Here is an 18,648-nt window from a genome sequence, read left to right as displayed (position 1 = left end):
AATCTAGTTCTTCCAATAACTGGAAGTACTTAATGGTAAAGTCACTTAACTGTTGCAGACTATTGTTTCCTTGTGAGATCATAATGCAAGACCTAACTAGAAATTGATAAAATGTCTTTGACTCTAGGTAATAGAATTTATTTTTATTTTTTTGGCTTTTTGTGTCACACCTGGAGATGCTCAGGGGTTACTCCTGGCTTTGCAGTCAGGAATTACTCCTGGTGGTGTTCAGGGGACCATATGGGATGCTGGGAATTGAACCCGGGTAGGCCGCATGCAAGGCAAATGCCCTACCCGCTGTCCTATTGCTCCAGCCGCTAGGTAATAGAATTTAAATAACTGTTCTGAAACTAATAATTTTCTTTTTGCTACTGCCATCTCATCTTTCCTTCCTTGAGCATTATTCAGGAAGTACACGGACAATATTGTTTTATAGAAAGAAATAGTTTCTATTACTTTCCAGGAGCTGGAGTGATAGCACAGTGGTAGGGCGTTTGCCTTGCACTCAGCCAACCCGGTTGGCCCAGGTTCAATTCCTCCGCCCCTCTTGGAGAGCCCGGCAAGCTACTGAGAGTATCTTGCCTGCACGGCAAACCCTGAGAAGCTCCCTGTGCTTCAGTATGCCAAACACAGCAACAAGAAGTCTCACAATTGAGATGTTACTGGGCCTGCTCGAGCAAATCGATGAACAATGGGAGGACAGTGACAGTGACAGAAAGAAATAGTTACAATTCTAAGAATTTCCAATAGAATTAGAAGCTGTTTAGTTAGTTTCCTCTAGAGGAAATCTGGAACCTGAAGCTCCAATGTGACAATGACACTATGACATGTTTTAAGGTAGAGCAGAGATCTCAACTGGAGATAAAATTTAGAGGTTATAGTTGAAATGGGCATGATTACCAACCTTATCTGTCTACACAAAGATTCAGCTACACTAATGGACTTCCTTTTGTGACTTTTCTCTGTTCCATGAGGACATCTACACCTAAGTTCATGAACAGTGCAGAATTGTTGATGGCATTTTAGACCAAACGAATTTTTTCAGTATCAACAAAAGATAATATTATTATTATAACTGAATTTAAGCATGTTTTATTTTTCTAGAATCATTCTCTTTTGTGTTATTCTTTTGAAATATTCAAACAAAGTCTGATTATACTGTAAGTGGGGCCTTATATAATTACCTTGATAAATTTTAAATTGTGTCATAATCATCTTGGCTAGTGTAGAAACTTGATATCTCTATTATCACAAGGACTGGACTTAGAGAACTAATACAAGTAGTCATATTTATAGGAGACTGACAATTTTCAATGTCTTTAAATAGAAGATAAGTCATTGTACTAATAGGACTCTACCGTACCCTATGTAAGGTAATATCTCAAATACTTTAGCGTGAATAACCTGGGAAGTTAATGTAAGTATCATAACTCCATACTGATTTTAATAACATCAGAAAATAACCCATATGACTTAAGGTGGAGATATGCAATTTATCCCTGACTCTTAATTGAGACTATGTAGAGGCTATATTTCCCCAGCCTGGTTTTCTTTCTTGGAGGATGCTAAAAGCATCTTGACACTTAGTTTCATGCTATCATTTCTTATGCATATCTTATATGTTAATATTTTATATCCTCTGATACTAGCTATATCAGCAAAGCCTGGCAAGCTACCCATGACGTATTTGACATGCCAAAAACAGTAACTACAAGTCTCACAATGGAGACGTTACTGGTGTCTGCTCGAGAAAATCGATGAACAACAGGACAGTGCTACAGTACTGATATCTATATATTTCTCTCACTACTATCAATAATCTTGCTAAGATTATGTATTTCACCCTACTACCCTCCAGAGCAGTCTATTATCCTGGAATTACATGTTTTAAATCATGTGTCATTCTTATCTATTTAAATTCTTGTTAATGCCTATCTTATTGATTTATATTTTTTGTCCATATCTTCCAAGTGAAAATATGCATCTAGTACATCTGGATTTACAATGTCATGTTTCAAATGATTTTGAGTAAAAAATGGAACTATGTATTTTCTTATTGAGTTGTTTGAACTCAATCCAATTTAACTCTATTAAGTGGTTCACACTCAGTTTAATTAGATAAATTATGAAATGGAAAAATAAAATTTTTCATTTTGATTTTAACTTAATTACATTGAGAAAAATAACAAAATTTATCAACTTATACTCATTTTTAATAAAAATAGAAAGCTCTTTAAAACACCTTAAGATTTTCTGATAAAAACTCTATGAATAACTACTTACAGCTTTTTAAGTTCTGCATACTTGATGAAAACTTTATCTGGAAGACTGTGAATTTTGTTTTTCTTAAGAGACCTGAAATAACATATAAAATACATTTTACTATAGATTTTATGATCAACCAAACTCTTTCCTAGAAGATAAATACTTTAGAGAGAATATTTGATGATGATTTATATAAATATGCATATGAAAATAAGTGTAGAACTAAAAGCTTTCTCATATGAGAATGAAAGTTGATAGAATGAAATTAAAATAGCTTGTAAATACCTTAAAAATGTAGCCAGCTTGTATAATAGATTAGAATATTGATGACGTTCACTGATTTAATATTAAAAAGTATTTCTGGATAATTTAACAAAATACAGCAAAGAGATAAAGTAACAAAAATCTTAAATAATTCATACATATCCCAATTATATCAAGACTATACATTTTTGAGACTTAAAATAGTTATGAAAATTACAGAAAAACTTTCATAATTATGGCACAGGGAGTTTCATGACCATTTATACTTTGGTAGCCTGAGAAAAATCTTAATACTGAAAGTGAGGCAGGGTAACTGAGTGTTACTCCTTTTTCATTTTAATTTTTAAAGATACAGTACAGGCAAATTTGTATGAAGATATAAATCAGAAAGTAAATGGAGATAACACTGCCAGAGCACAGTCATTTGTGAGCTAAAGGATAATGTGGTTAATATCAGGTTAGAAGTAAGTCTTTTTTTTTTCAGTTTTATTAGTGAAACACCATGAGGTACAGTTGTAGACTTACAAATTTTTGTGCTTGGGTTTCAGTTATAAAATAATTGAGTACCCATCCCTCCACCAGTGCCCATTCCCCACCTCCAGTGCTCCCAGCATCCCTCCCAACCCCCACCCCCCAATCCCCCCCACCCCTGTGGCCGGGCATTCCCTTTTGTTCTCTCTCCCCTTTTGGGTGCTGTGGTTTGCAAAAGAGGCATTGAAGTCTTTTACTGAGTATAAGCATGCAGAATTCTCTGATGGCTGTTGGTTTCAAAGAAAGTTTATATTATTTTTTAATAGAAAGGTAGCACAAAACAAAATAGATTAGATTAGATTAGATTAGATTAGATTGCATGGTTTTCATATATGAGTTTGATCCTCATAATATCCTCATAATTTGAATTCTACTCACAGTAATGTCACATTCCTGGAAATCTTTGGCACAGACATTAAGCCAGCATTGACACATTCCAGTTCAGTCTCTTTGCAGTCACAGCATTGTGGATACTGACTTAGAACTAGGAGGAAAAAAAGAATAATGATTTACTAGAAAAAATCATTTTTAAAAGTATGACTTTATATATAATTGTTAGAGACATTATTGTCTTTTCATTGAAAGTAAAATTTTTTTTCTTATCAGATAGACTAATACAGGCCCATAATAAAAGCAAAAGAATTCTTTCCAGTTGAATTTAGAGTAATGCGGTATTCTTCTCAGTTCTAGATTCCAGTGGTTTTTCAGAAACACTTTAAAATAATAGAAACCACATACATATTCAAATAGCATAAAATAATACAGTGAGAACACTAAGTTCTCTTCAATGAAAAATATTAGTATGATTGAGTAAATCTCTAAGAGGTATAGTTGGGTAAATTCAATTTAATTGAGTCACACAAAGAGATTGCTCAATAAGTATTTGTTGGTTAAAATTAAATCCCATTAGTTTACCTTTTCAGACTTCTCAGAACTATGGAAAAAGTTAAATATCAATCCAGTCATACAGACCATTAAACCTTTTTAAATTAACCAATTTAATGTCATCTTACATTGGTCTTTGTTTTTCATAACTATGATGTGGAAGATAAAATATATGGAGAACTGTAAAACTGAGAAAACTAAAGATCAATCTTTCTGAAGCATAAAGAAGAAAGGGCTAGAGATTTTGTTCTGAGAGAACTTGCTTTTAAAAAAGTATAACTTTTTTTTTAATAATGTAGGAGTACTTAAAAAAGAATAACTTTTAAGGTAATGGTATCGAAGTTTATGGTAAAACCAGGCCAAGTTTGTTCATAGGCCAATTATTCTGTGTGTGTGTGTGTGTATGTGTGTGTGTGTGTGTGTGTGTGTGTGTATTGGGGCGACTGGTCTTTATGAAACATTTATTTTGTTTCTGTTCATCTTCATATTTTTGGACGGCACTAAGAAATGAGAATTAAATTTTTATATGCATCATTATATATTTAAATCTAAATAGACGGTCTTCATAAGCACTTGCTCTCTTTTAGAGAAAATTTATCCAGATTTTATTTTCCAAATCAATTTCACTGAATTTTAGTAAATTCAATAAATCCAATAAGCTTATTATTGAGAACATACTCAGTCCAAAAAATGTACTCAAGTATATAAAGTTTTGAAGAGTATTTGTGTTGTGTTGTTGATAGATCTGTACTAATTAGATCAACTTCTAAAGCTAACTTCAGAAGGTTTGTTTCAATGTTCATTGGCATTGAGAACAGTGGTTATGTTGAACATCTCATTTACCATTACAGGAATTCAATAGAGCCCAAACTGGGTCTGTTGCCTAAACCAGAAATGTGAATATAAACCCTCACTCATAAGTCAATTATACCCCCCAGCTCTATAGACTTTTTCAGAAATACTTCTTGCCTCTCTACCTCACTCTTCCCAAAGGTATTTTCTGGGCTCAAATGATTTGTCTGAAAAACAATGAAAACCAGTCTTTCACCATTCTTTCTCCTTAATCTTAGCAGTGTTAACATTTGGGTGGCTCATTCTCTGTCATGAGGAAAATATCATGTGTTGCAGGATATTCAACAGCCCTCTTGACCTCTTTCCACTAATTGCAGTAGCAACATACCCCTTCCAGATAGACCAGTCAAAAACGTCTCTAGACACTGCCTTGCATCCTTGGAACAAAGTTGTTTTGGATTTAAGGCCAGTGTACTCTTTCATTTACTGTATTTTGATAGAAGAATCACTTTCACATTTACTTTTACCAGATAATTCTTTCTGTTCACAACTTCAGTGACTGTCTGTAGTGCACAGCAGAAATGCAAGAGTATAGCTCAATGGCAGAGCATCTGCATACAGCAGAGATCTCCACAACAGCATGTATGGAAATCATTGTGATTCATGAAGAAAAATGTTTTAATCTTTAACACTTATTCTTAGTACCTAATTTATCTACATTTAGATTAAAATTTATTCTTAGCATCAATTATCTACATAATACTTATTTATACTGCAGTATATAATAAATGATAATTATGAGCTGGTTTAATAGTGTATATAATCAGTTATTGTCATTGAGTGTGTGTGTATTATACCTTTGAGTAGCATTCTTAGCAGTTAGTACCATAAAATGTAGATATTCTTAGAATCATTGTTAAAGGCACCGTGAGATAGATATATTCTTCTTTCTCCTCCCTTATTGCTCTGTGAATCTTGCTTTTTCGCTTCTCCTATCACTCCCTACCCCCAAAGTTTAATCTCAGACTCATCTGTTTGTGAAACTTTGACAACTCCTGGCATATTTTTTCTCCAGTGAACTTCCACTGTCCCTGGCGTGAACATCATTTTTCAAATGGATTTGTCTCTCTCATACAATGTAAGGTACTTATGGTTGGTGCCTCATTTTGTTACCATTGTACTCCCAATGCCTAACATAGAAGATGGAAAGCAGTTGGTAATTACTAACTTTATTGAATAGTACAAGGAAGCAGTACATCTGTTTGTCACTTTTACTCAGTGCCAACATATTCTTACAATCATAGGTTAATACATAAAAGTAGCATGAATGGAGCATGTCGTTTTCTTTTACCAGATCTGAGAACAGACAATAAACCAGTGACCACATTGAACTGATATAGAAATTCCACAATAAATTTATCACACTACCCGTATAAATCCATGCACCACAAATCATGCTGCTCACGAAGCTGATACTGAATTTTTGAACCAATACCACTTACAGCACTCCTGTGTCAATGCCACATTATTAGCATTTCCATGGACTGTGCCAAATATAGTCGCCCATCCACTAGTGTCTCCTGTGAAATGGTGATGAATATGTGTCAGTTAGTCTATAAATGAAATATCAACTTACAAAACAAAAATATAAAAAATGATAATGAAATTAATCAAAAATTTGTCTTAAGTAAAAGAATGATAACACTGATGAGAAGGTGAAAAAAGCTTAAGCAAACATTTGGAGTTTTTTTCTTTATTGCAATTACAAATATTTTAATTGTGTATGGAAATAGATATTATACATATATCTATTGTACACATATCTACAATAGATATTGTACATACATATATATCCATATATTCCAGAATAACTACTCTATTTTGATTGTTCTAATTTTTTTTCATGCCAGGAATCAGTCAAGGTCTTATATATGCAAGACACGTGCTCTACCATTGAGTCACATTCCCTTCCTCTATATTGTCTGTTTCTGAGGCCAATGTTTTAAATATAATACACTGATAGCAATTTTGAGATAATTAGAAAAAAATGTTGAATTTCATTTTCCCATGCATATTATAGCATATATACATATGTACTTATACATTATGTAAAATACAGATATGTACAAGTACATATATACTTGGTAGATGTAATGAGTCCTGAAAAAATTTGTTACCTTATCTTTTTGAAAAGCAAAATGAAGTTTTTTTTTTTCAGTAAAAGCTACCTAGTTCTACTGAAATAGTATTTTTTCAGTTTGTCAAAGTATGAACTTATTAGTCATTTCTTTTTTTTGGTGATAAAAATTATATTCTTTTTCATAAGGAGGACTGGTTTTGAAGGATTGCTACCTTAATATAGCTACTAAAATGAGACAATGTGATAATACTGATGTTCATACAAATAGTATATTTAAACAGTCATCCACAATTCCCTCTGAACCCTACAAACTTAAATTTATTTTTAATTAATACCCTCAACGGTTTTTTAAATGATTGTAATTGTTGCCTTTGAATGAAATATTTAGTGTGCGTTTGAACGGTCCCATGAAGTTGATAAATTCCTGTAATCTCCATTTTCATGCATTGAAGATGAAAAGTCAAGAAGGTGAGTGACTTGTAGCCAGAGACCTGCCCTGATCACTAAACACTGATTAAATACTTACCATGTACACAACTGTTCTAGATTCTAGTAACACCAAGACATGAAGATACAAATTAGAACTCTCCTTAGATTCATGTCTAGCGAGAGGACACTGCAGAGACACTGAAGAGACTATTCTAAGGCAGTCCTTAGAATAAGCATACAGGTATAGACAGTTTTCTACAGCAACAGATGGAAAGAGTGCTTTTTCCTAGACTATAGTAGAGCTGGGAGGAATAAGCAGGACAAGCATCCAAAGTGAGGAAAGGACACCTGAATTACACCCCACAGGATGAGTAGGATGAATAGGAGTGATTCACCAGAGGTGTGGGTAGAATTCTCCAAGGGAGGGAAGCACACGTCAGTAACCAGGGAATGAAGAACAGATTCTAGAGACAGAAACCTCGATTCCTGGACTTATTTTCTCACTTTGCTTGTTAATTGACCGTGGAAAGCAGAGGCAATTCTCTGTGGTAGAAAACATGAGATTTCAGTTTCTGGAGATCTGGGCTCTAGTATCTACTCTGTAAATAACTGAACATGCAAGTAATGAAACATCCCAACACCTCTCTAAATGTTTCTTGAGAGAAAAAGACAAAAGTTAGATTAGACAGTGTAAACAGCCCTGGCACATATACCTTCTAAGACCTAATACATCTTTTAAGACCTAATTGATCTGTGTTCTGCTTACCTCGTTACTTTCTATATCCATGTTTGCTTTGCTCAAGCCTACTGGCATGTCTGTTCCATAAACACATTGTCTGATGTCATAAAGTCTTAGGGTCCTAGAAATTACTGCTTTCTTAGTCTGGAGCTCTGTTTCTCCAGAATAGGTCATCTTTCCCTCCCTCCCTTCCTCCCTCCCTCCCTCCCTCCCTTCCTCCCTCCCTCCCTTCTTCCTTCCACCCTTCTTTCCTTCATTCCTCCCTCCCTTCTTCCTTCCTTCCTTCCTTCCTTCCTTCCTTCCTTCCTTCCTTCCTTCCTTCCTTCCTTCCTTCCTTCCTTCCTTCCTTCCTTCCTATTTAGTTCTCAATTCATACGCTAAAATCTGAGAGGTCTGCTTATGTCTTTAAAGTAGTTCTTCCTCCAAGACAAATTTTCTATTGCATTATTCTGTTTTATGTGCTTCCTAGAACTTACTCCCTGAAGTTATTTAACTTCTAAGTGGAAATTATATTGTTCCTTCATGAGGGAAAGAAACTCGTCTTCTTTGACAACACTGTTCTCAATGATTCGGAGAGCACCTGCACTCAGCAGATGAATGAACCCTTTAGAAAGGCCCATTTCTACAGCTGAACCAAATTACCAAACCATATGGTGATAGTCAGAGAAAGTCACTTATATTAAAATATGGGTAGTCAAAAGGAGAGAGAGAACAAAACGGAATGCCCTGCCATAGAGGCGGGGTGGGATGGGGGGATGGGGAGGTGGGAGGGTTACTGGGATCATTGGTGGTAGAGAATGGGCACAGGTGGAGGGACGGGTACTTGATCATTGTATAATTGAAACCCAAGAACAAACACTTGTAAGTCTACAACTGTACCTCATGGTGTTTCACTAATAAAAATTAAAAAAATAAATAAAAAAGAAATAAAATATTGGTAGCCAAGTCAATTTAAAAATGTAATCTCAATCCTATAAAATATATTTAATAATACTGAATTTATTAAATATTTTAGCAAAGTAATTTTGATTATAATTTCAAGTATGCTTTATGTTTTAGCATTTATCTGTAGTACATTATCTTCACCTCGAGAAGCTTAATTCAGTTCTTCACTATAAAATTGATCTCTTATATTCAAATTAAGCAAATGTACCCTTTTCCTTCTGGGAGCCACTAATTGATCTTAGACTATAGAAGTTTATTTTTGAATAATATGGTATTTTTGACTGTAATTAATCTTTATCTATCAAAATTAGGTAGTATCAGAAACAAATAGAGGATCATTTATTTGTGCAAAAGGATTTCAGACAGAGAATCAAATATTTTCTTCTAATAATTATACTTGTTATTCAATCTTCTTACAGGAGCCCATGGTCATTCAGGGCAGGGGGAGGACTCACCACAGTTCTCTTCATCAGCTCCATTCCCACAGTCATTCACGCCATCACAGTGAAAAGCACGTGGTAAGCATTTGGTAAGATTCCCACAGGGAAAGTATCCTTTCTGGCACAAGGATGTCATTGTACTGCCATCACTCAGCACAAAATCTATGTGAAAGACAGGACAAAATTCTTAGTTTAAAAAAAGTGTCGGTATGGCCACACTTTTAATATAATTCCACTTAATTATCACAAGAGCCCTATGTGTTGAAGTTGTCTGGTGTTATTGAGAAAGCATCATTTTTTGAGCAACATTTTTAACAATCACAATCATGCCTAACAACAGCTATAACATGAGTGGAATCAGGCTCATTTTGAATTCATCTCAGTATGGCAATTATAAAGCATCAAGAAACAGCGGTCTTACTTTTATGCAAAACCAGACTTGTCCACTTCTTGAAATAGAGAGAATCATTAGTTAAAGGATCAAATACATCGTTTCATTTGCTTATTTATTCTTTATGAGAAGGATTTGAGATAATAGTAAAAATCTGTAGGATAATTTATGTGTGAATCAGAGATATTCAGAAGCACATTTGCATAAGGAGGTAAAAAACTAAGACTATCTAACACTCATTTAACTTTCTGTGTGCCAAGGTGTTATCTAGGTTAATTTTCAGTTAACCTACAGTATGGGTAATATTATCCTTCATATTTCAGAGTTAGGGAAGGTAATAGCAATAAGCCTACTGCAAAGGTATGCTGGAGAAACTGAATGATCTCTCTGACTGGAAGGAGTACTCTTCCTAACCATTGTATAAGGAATACAATTGAATCAGAAGTTTAAGCTGCATTTCAAGAAGCTAAAGTCCTGTATCAGGATGAATGAAAAAGAGTCTTTTCTTTGCTTTTACATGAGAAATGAGTTGAAAAACTTACAGATTGAATGACAATGTAGAAAGGAAATATAATCAATATTTATAAAATAGTGAATATAATGCCTTTCTGAAATTAGACTTAAAAGGCGTTCTTTCAGTATCAGCAGGCCCACCTCCATGTTTCAGACCCTCTGTTCCTCCATTCTTGCAATATTCACCTCCCAGTTGACATCCCAGGGCCATGTTAGAGCTTGAAGTGAATTCCTCTCTCTTCTAGTTGTGTCCTTAGTTGTAACATTTATTTTGTGTAAATTTTAAAATGTAGTATTGTATTCATGTGATTAACTTTTTAAATTTCTATACCTGTGATAAAAGATACACTTAGTAAATACTCTAGCAAAATTGAAGAATATATGTGTGTGTGTGACTGTGTGTGTTAGTGAGTCAATGTGTTAATGAGTTCAAAATAAAACTTACAGAAACAGATTTCAGGAGAATGTAACCACAGGTATCACTGCATTTCATTATGACTAGCTGAAGGGAAAGTGGCTGTTGGTGACATCTTCCTAGTACACCTCTGAAGGTTAGCATCATGGTCATGAATATCCTTGATTGGGTGTTATGATTATTTTAAGGTATCAGAAGAGTAGAGAACCAATTTTTGAGGGAAACCATCGATTGTGTGTCTGAGGTTTAATTTTAGTTTAGTTTACATTAGTAAAATCATTTATTCTATTAATGATTTTATTTAATTTACACAATAACTTTATGGATTAGTATTATCATTTCTGTGTAAATATGAGGAAATAAAAGCTGTTCTACTCTGTTTCTTGGGAAAATATCTTGGTAAGGACTGTGATTTTGAGTTTCAGTTTTGTAGTGTGGTATTGCACCACCACATTGGTTACCAGCATCTCTTAAAATAGCTTGCTAGTCCTCCCTCGTTTATGGTTTTTGTTTTGAGACCACATCTAGCAGTGCTTAAGGACTGTATGTGGTCAAGGGAATCAAACTGGAGTTGGCTAAGTGCAAGGCAAGTACCTTAACTATTGTGTTTTATCTCTCTGGCCCAACCGCTCCTTGTTTAACAAACAAGGCCACTTGTTCAGGGAGGGGGATTGAGTTTCAGGCACAGAAGCTTTCCCTGAATAACCTGTACACATGAAACTTTTAGTTATATCATTGAAGAGGATTAGTAGAGTTTTGAATTATTTGATGAATAGTTTTGTGAATTCCTCCTTTGGTTCACGGTGACCCTGAAGATCCAACAGAGGAATGAAAGTCTGGCACCCTCTTGGGGACAGCAGATGTAGCAGTCCATTTTCTCCCCGGGAGTTTTGTTGATGCATCTGCTGACATTATCTGAGGAAAGAAAGGAACTTTGGATTCTTTTATACCCACTCAATTTTCTTGTTTTTTTTTTTTTTGCAAAAGCCAAACATATTTTTCCTGTTATTGCTGTAGTAGTAGATGAATGATTTACTCTCAATAACCAGGTCTAAGACCTGTCAGATCTGACCTATTTTAAATGAATTGCTGTGTGACTCTGGGGTTGGCTTGCTAAGCCTATTCATACAGGAAGAGGCATACTGAGTTATAGATTTTTAAATCTCTTAATCTTTTTCTTGTGATGATTTCCACAGATGGCAGATTTATAAAAATGAGTAGTCCTCCTGTGTTTGGAACACTAATGAGTGTGAGTCCATGTATTTTTCTGTAGTGGCTTTGGAATTTTTGAAAAGAGTGACTCACATAAATAAGTTTTGTATCACAATTCAAAACACACACACACACACACACACACACACACATATATATATATAATATATACACATACACACATTTGTTGGGATGTCCTTATCCTTTACTATGTGAGATGAACTCTAGTCTCTCTTATTTACTTGAAAAAGGATCACAAGCCACTGTGTTGATCTACTAATGAGCCACTTTATGGGATGTGACCCACCATTTAAAGATATTCATTATAATAAAATATTTTGGAAACCGTAAAACCTAGAATATATTTCTCTTTTTTCCACTCACTAGATGTTTGACTTCAACCTACATAACTGGTTCCTTAAAACTTTAAGTGTTTTATATAAAAATTACTTGATAATTTCATTCCTCTGGATATGTTTTGGGAACGAGATGAGCTAAAGCTAGTGAATCACTGCATAGTATTTGGCCTATAAAAATTATTTTCCAATGATATTGACATCACTGTATCACTGTATCACTGTCATCCCATTGTTCTTCGATTTACTCGATTGGGCGCTAGCAATGTCTCCATTCGTTCCAGCCCTGAGATTTTAGCAGCCTCTCCTAACTCATCTTTCCCAACGTATTTGGGCTAGCTTGCAGAGCCTGGCAATATTGACATATGAGCAATTTCAACAGATGATAAGAAAATAGAGAATTTGAGTACTCAGCTCCTAAACACCTCTGGATGAGGACCCCACGCTAAAAATATATAGGAATTCCTAATCATTGAAGTTAGGCAAGAAAAGGAAATTGAAAAGATTCAGATTGGAAAAGAGGTCAACTTATCACTATTTGTAGTGATAATGATACACAGAGAAACATGATGATACGTATAGAAAACCTTCAAGACTCCACCAAAGCATTGTGAGAAATAATCCAATGTATTAAAGCATCATGCCATAAAATCAACACAAAATCTGTTGCATTCATACATGCATACAACAATCCAGAAAAGAAAGAAATGAAAAGAAACAGTTTTCCTATTTACAAATGTGTCCCCAAACATCATCTATTTAGACATTGGTTCATCAAAGGAGGTGAAAAATTTACACATTGAAAACTACAGTTCACTATTTATAAAAAGAGAGAGAGCACAGAGAAATGGAAAAGTATTTCATGTTTATGACTCGGAATAATTCACATTGCCAGTATTACCATTAAGTCCAAAGTATATTTCTGACTCAATACAATCCCTACAAAAGTACCAATGGCATTTTTCAGAGACGAAGAATATATACTATAAGCTTTTGTATTGATCTTTAAAATCCAAGAGGGACTGGAGTAATAGTATAGCAGGTAGAGTGTTTGCCGTGCACACAGCTGACCTGGGTTCAATACCCAACAACCGATAGGGTCTCCCAAGCACTGCCAGGAGTAATTTTTGAGTGCAGAGCCAGTAGTAACCCCTGAGCATTGCTGGATGTGGCTCAAAAAGCCAAACAAACAAACAAATAAAAAAACTCCCCAAGAATAGCCAAAGCAATTCTGAGAAAAAAGAAGATGAAATGTATAGCATTTCTTGACTTTAAACTATACTACAAAGTCATAGTAATCAAAACTAACAGTATACTGAGCCACAATACCTAAAATAAATTTCTAAAAATCTATCAAATGTCAACCCTCAGATGTGTGTGCAGTTAAGTTATGACAAAGGAACTCAAAGAAGTAAGTGGAGCAAACAAAACCAACTCAAGAAATTGTGCTGGGAAAACTCGTTAGTAACAAGCAAAATATATTTATATACACATATACATATTTTATATACACACATATATATATTTCTGTGTGCATTATGCCTCATACTATACATAAAACCTAATTCAAGACAGACTTAAGACCTTGATGTTAGAACTGAATATATAAAACATCTCACCAGAAACAGGAAGAACTCTTCATGAAATTGACTTCAGAGACAGAGTCACTGATTCAACTCCATTGGATAAGGGGAAAAAAAGTAAAAACAAATAAATGGGACTGCATCGAACAGTAAAGTTTCTACACTAAAACAAACAAAAGCATTGCACACTACACAGTGACAAAAGGCTAATCTCTAAAGCACGTACAGAACTGAATAACAAACATAAAACAAAGAGTCTCATCAAAATGTGGGAAAAGGAGCTGAGAAAACATTCAAAACATACAAAGACCAATGAGATAGTACAGCAGGTGGGGGATCAATCTGCTTTGCAAACAACCTACCCAGATTCAATCTCTGGCACCTCGTAGAGTCACCCAGACCCTCCCAGGACTGATCCCTGAGTATAGAGCCAGGAATAAGCACTGAGCACTGCCAGGTGTGGCTCCCAAACAAAGAAAATAATGAAGACATACAGGTGGCTAACAGCTATATAAGACTACCTTTCATCATTTATCAGAGACATGCAAATCAAAATGAGATATAACCTTACCCTAGTGAGAGTGGTCTATATCATAAAGCCTGAAGGAACCAGTACTATAAGGAATGGGTGGGAAAAAGAAATGTCATTTATTGTTGTGTAAATATCATTGATTTAGCCTCTGTGTAAAACACAAAAATTGAAAGGAATAAAAGCTCTACCTAATTTCTCTCCTTGGTATCTACCCCTAAGTCCATACAAAAACATTAATTTGAAAAGATATTTGTAGACCTGTGCTCAATGCAGTGTTATTCAATAGCCAAGATCTTCAAACAACTGAAGATCCAAGGACAGACGAGTAGATAAAGATACTGTGACATATATTTACATATCTATATGTATATTTTATATTGGAATATAGCTCTTTTATAATAAAAGTGGAAACTTTGAGATAGCTCAAAGAACCGGAAGACATTCTTTTCACTATGAGATTGAAAACTTGCTGTGCTTAAGATTTCATAATTTTTTAAAAATGTGATTTCCGTCAAAGAAATAATTGATACTAAAATAAAGCTTTCCCCTATTTATGTTATTCTATTTTAAAAGCCACAAGTGATATGTCATGTATGGGCACTTTTTTAAAGCAGCTTCAAATTACTTTTGAAAGGAGAAGGGGAAATGGTCAATCATAAATGAGCAATATAAATTTTCATGCAACTTCATATTTTCTTACTGATTTAGAATAGATGGTGAAATATTTAATTAAAGGTGACTTTGAAACAGGAAGTTGAAATCATGCAAGAAACTTTAAAGGCAGTACATTGTGTTTTTTTATGTGGATTATCATGGAAATAACCACTAGTTCTTTGAGGGCTAAACCCAGCTAAATTCCAATTTCATAGACACTGCTGCATTTAAAGTGAGACAAGTGATCTACTGTCACAGACAAGAAGGATCTAATATATTTTCTTTTCCCCCCAAATAAATTGAGTACATCAAGGTAGTATGATGAGGGCAGGGGAGGGGGAAACTGTCATATATTGATTGCACTTCTCATAATTCCTCATTTTCCACCCAAGAATGACATCTTCCTAAAGACATCTCAAGGTATAAATTTTATGCGGAAGGAAAATAAACTACTAAAATATTTCTCTCACTTGCTCTATGTATCCAAAATTCCTATGATCTTAGTGCCCAGAAGTTACACTGTGCTTAATAATTTTTCAATAAACAAATTATCCAGGTATTTATTTATAAAAGAATCAAAGGAAGAGAACCTTTTATAATTTAAACTTCCCAAGGTTGCTTTTTTAGTCTTGATGACAAAGGTTGCTTTATCTTCTATGTACTTCCTTTATCTTCTGTATTTTCATTATTCAGTTAAACAAAAAGATTAATAACCCCTGCTTTAATTCGGAATATACTGAAAAAAGAACAAATAGCCATCTGTAGAAAGCATATTCTTCTGTCTGTTCTTCCTGGCATCTGGGAAAATGTAAAGAGTGAGTTTTTACTGAAATCTAGAGATTGTGAAAAATTGAGGATACAGTCGCACACAGCAGTGAAGAAACCTGGCTGGCAGGCACCACAACACCCGGAGAATTCTCCTGGCCCCATACTGAGCTGATATCATCGGGAGGTCCCAGATGGGGTAGTTGCAGTCTCCTTGCCTTCTCTGGATGGAATCCATGAGCGTCTACAAGCATAGCTTGTAGACCATGAGCATCTACAAGCATAGCTCTGGTGTGTGGGAACCAGATACTCTTCCGAACTGCACAGCCGTGACCTTTTCTGATATGCAAAGTGAGCAATGGAAAGTAAATGATCTAGTGTCTGTCCCTGGAAGGCAGGCTTGAATAGTGGTGGTAAAATTTGAGCAAAATACAATGCCCAACCAAAATGCATCTGGACTGTGCATTAAACTATGGAGGAGTTATGCCACCCTGGAAGGGGAAGGGTGTTTGTCTCTCCTTCTTTCCCCCCTGCAGTGGTGGCATGGTGGCCGCCATCTTTTAGAGCCTAAATGGACAGCCAGGTATGAAACTGCAGTGATGAGGCACGCAGGGCCTCATGGGATGGGGGGTGGAACTGGCCCTGATCCCCACCCTGACAAGGCCCCGAGTTTCCACCCACGAACGCCTCGTCCAGCTCCTGAACGACCATGATCCCAGAGGCACACAAGCCAATCTCAGAACCCAGCAGCTTTTGGCAGTTATCCCTCTAGACTTATTACTAAAATATCAGAAATCCAAAATCACGTGGCTGCAAGAGAGGGTGCAAGACATTATATGCTCTTCATAATCAGCAATAGAAAACAAATTATCCAATGATGTCTTTTTGGCAGGTCTGAATATTGGGGAAAATTCCAAACAATAATGGTGGGTCTTTTGTCATAATATTGAATGTGATCAATGTAGAGAGAGAGTAAAGTGGAAATATGCCACACAGGCAGGGGGAGGGATGAGAGGGGGGTATACTGGGGTTCTTGGTGGTGCAAAATGTGCACTGGTGAAGGGATGGTTGCTTGATCATTGTGTGAATGACTGAGACTTAAACTGAAAGGCTGTGTGACTGTTCTCAGGGTGATTCAATGAGTAAAATTTTTTTAAAAAGCCAGAATCTGGAAAAAACCTGAGTGCCCAAGAACAGATGACTGGTTAAATAAGCTTTGGTACATCTACACAATGGAATACTATGTAGCTGTCAGAAAGGATGAAGTCTTGAAATTTACATACAAGTGGTACTACATGGAAAGTATCATGCTAAGTGAAATGAGTCAGAAAGAGAGGGATAGACATAAAAAGACTGCATTCACCTGGGGAACATAAAGTAACAAAATAGGAGACTAACACCCAAGAATAGCCAAGATAAATACCAGGAGGATTACTCCATGGCCCTGAGGACAGCCGCACATGCTAGGGGAAAAGGCAGCTCAGATAGAGAAGGGAGCACCAAATAAAGGGTGTTGGGAGGTTCCTTTCAGGATGGGAAATGTGTGATGAGAGTAGACTGTAGTCTGAACAAGATTGCCACTCAATGTCTCTTTTGCAAACCACAGCACTCAAAAGGAGAGAGATAATGGAGGGGAATGCCCTGCCACAGTGGTAGGGTGGGATGGCAGGATGGGTGTGGGAGGGATACTGGGACTGGTGGTGGTGGAGAATGGGCACTGGTGGAGGGATGGGTATTCGATCATTGTATAACTGAAACCCAAGCACAAAAATTTGTAAGTCTACAACTGTACCTCATGATGTTTCACTAATAAAAAATGGGAAAAAATGGAAAAAAAGAAACATATGGCATAATGCACAATGGAATACTATGTGGCCACCAGGAAAAATAAAGTAATAAAATTTGCTTGTAAATGGATGGACACGGAGAGTATCAGACTGCGTGAAATGAGCCAGAATGAGAGGGACAGACATAGAATGATTGCACTCATTTGTGGCATATAAGAAAACATAGTCTGAGACTAATACCCAAGGACAGTAGGAACAAAGGCCAGGAGGACTGGTCCATAGTTGGAAACCTGCCACAAATGATGTTGGTGGCAGTGAATATAGAGAAGGGACCACTATGACAATAATAGTTGGAAATGATCACTCTGCATAAGAAATGAGTGCTGAAAGGAGGTAAGGGAGTACACATGATAAACTATCAGTAGCTGTATTGCAAACCATAATGCCTAAGAAAGAGAAAGAGAGAGTGAGAGACAGGAAAAGTGCCTGCCATAGAGGCATGTTGCGAGGAGGGGTGGAGGGAAACTGGGGACACTGGTGGTGGGAAATGTACCCTCGTGAAGGGATAGGTGTTGGAATATTGTATGAATGAAGCCCAATCATTATTAACTTTGTAACTGCATCTCATGTGATTCAATATAAAAGTAAAAATAAAACATTTTACAATTACTCCAAAGGAAATAGAAAACTTTCCTATAAACCTAACAAAACACGTCCAGGATATATTTGTTCAAAATTACAAAATACAAATGAAGGAAATAAAATATGCAAATTAAGAGTGGCAAAAAAAAATTGAGGATGCCTACAAAAAAGCAACGTTGATAGCTTCTGCAACAATTTCTACGGGACAACACCAAATACCTATCAGAAGAAAGTCTAAAGCATGTTTAACACATTCATGTGCAAACTCAGAATCATCTAATCATTTTTCGTCTTTCTTCTGGTCAGCATTTAGGGCATGTCAGTGAATGAGATTTGAAAAAACTCCCTGATAATGTATTGAATCATCT

General features: G+C 35.6%; 1 protein-coding gene across 1 annotated transcript in view; it reads right to left on the bottom strand.

The window, feature by feature from the left end:
• Positions 1-18,648, bottom strand: part of RXFP2 (relaxin family peptide receptor 2) — a 67,380-nt gene that overhangs the window by 41,783 nt on the left and 6,949 nt on the right. Inside the window, 4 exon segments of the mRNA XM_056109901.1 lie at positions 2,284-2,355; positions 3,439-3,544; positions 6,240-6,317; positions 9,446-9,592. Of these exon segments, the coding sequence (XP_055965876.1) occupies positions 2,284-2,355; positions 3,439-3,544; positions 6,240-6,317; positions 9,446-9,592 (403 nt within the window).

The sequence above is a fragment of the Sorex fumeus genome, unplaced genomic scaffold (assembly GCF_029834395.1).
Source record: "Sorex fumeus unplaced genomic scaffold, SorFum_2.1 ptg000008l, whole genome shotgun sequence".
NCBI lineage: Eukaryota > Metazoa > Chordata > Mammalia > Eulipotyphla > Soricidae > Sorex > Sorex fumeus.
This window is presented reverse-complemented; position numbering and strand designations above follow the sequence as displayed.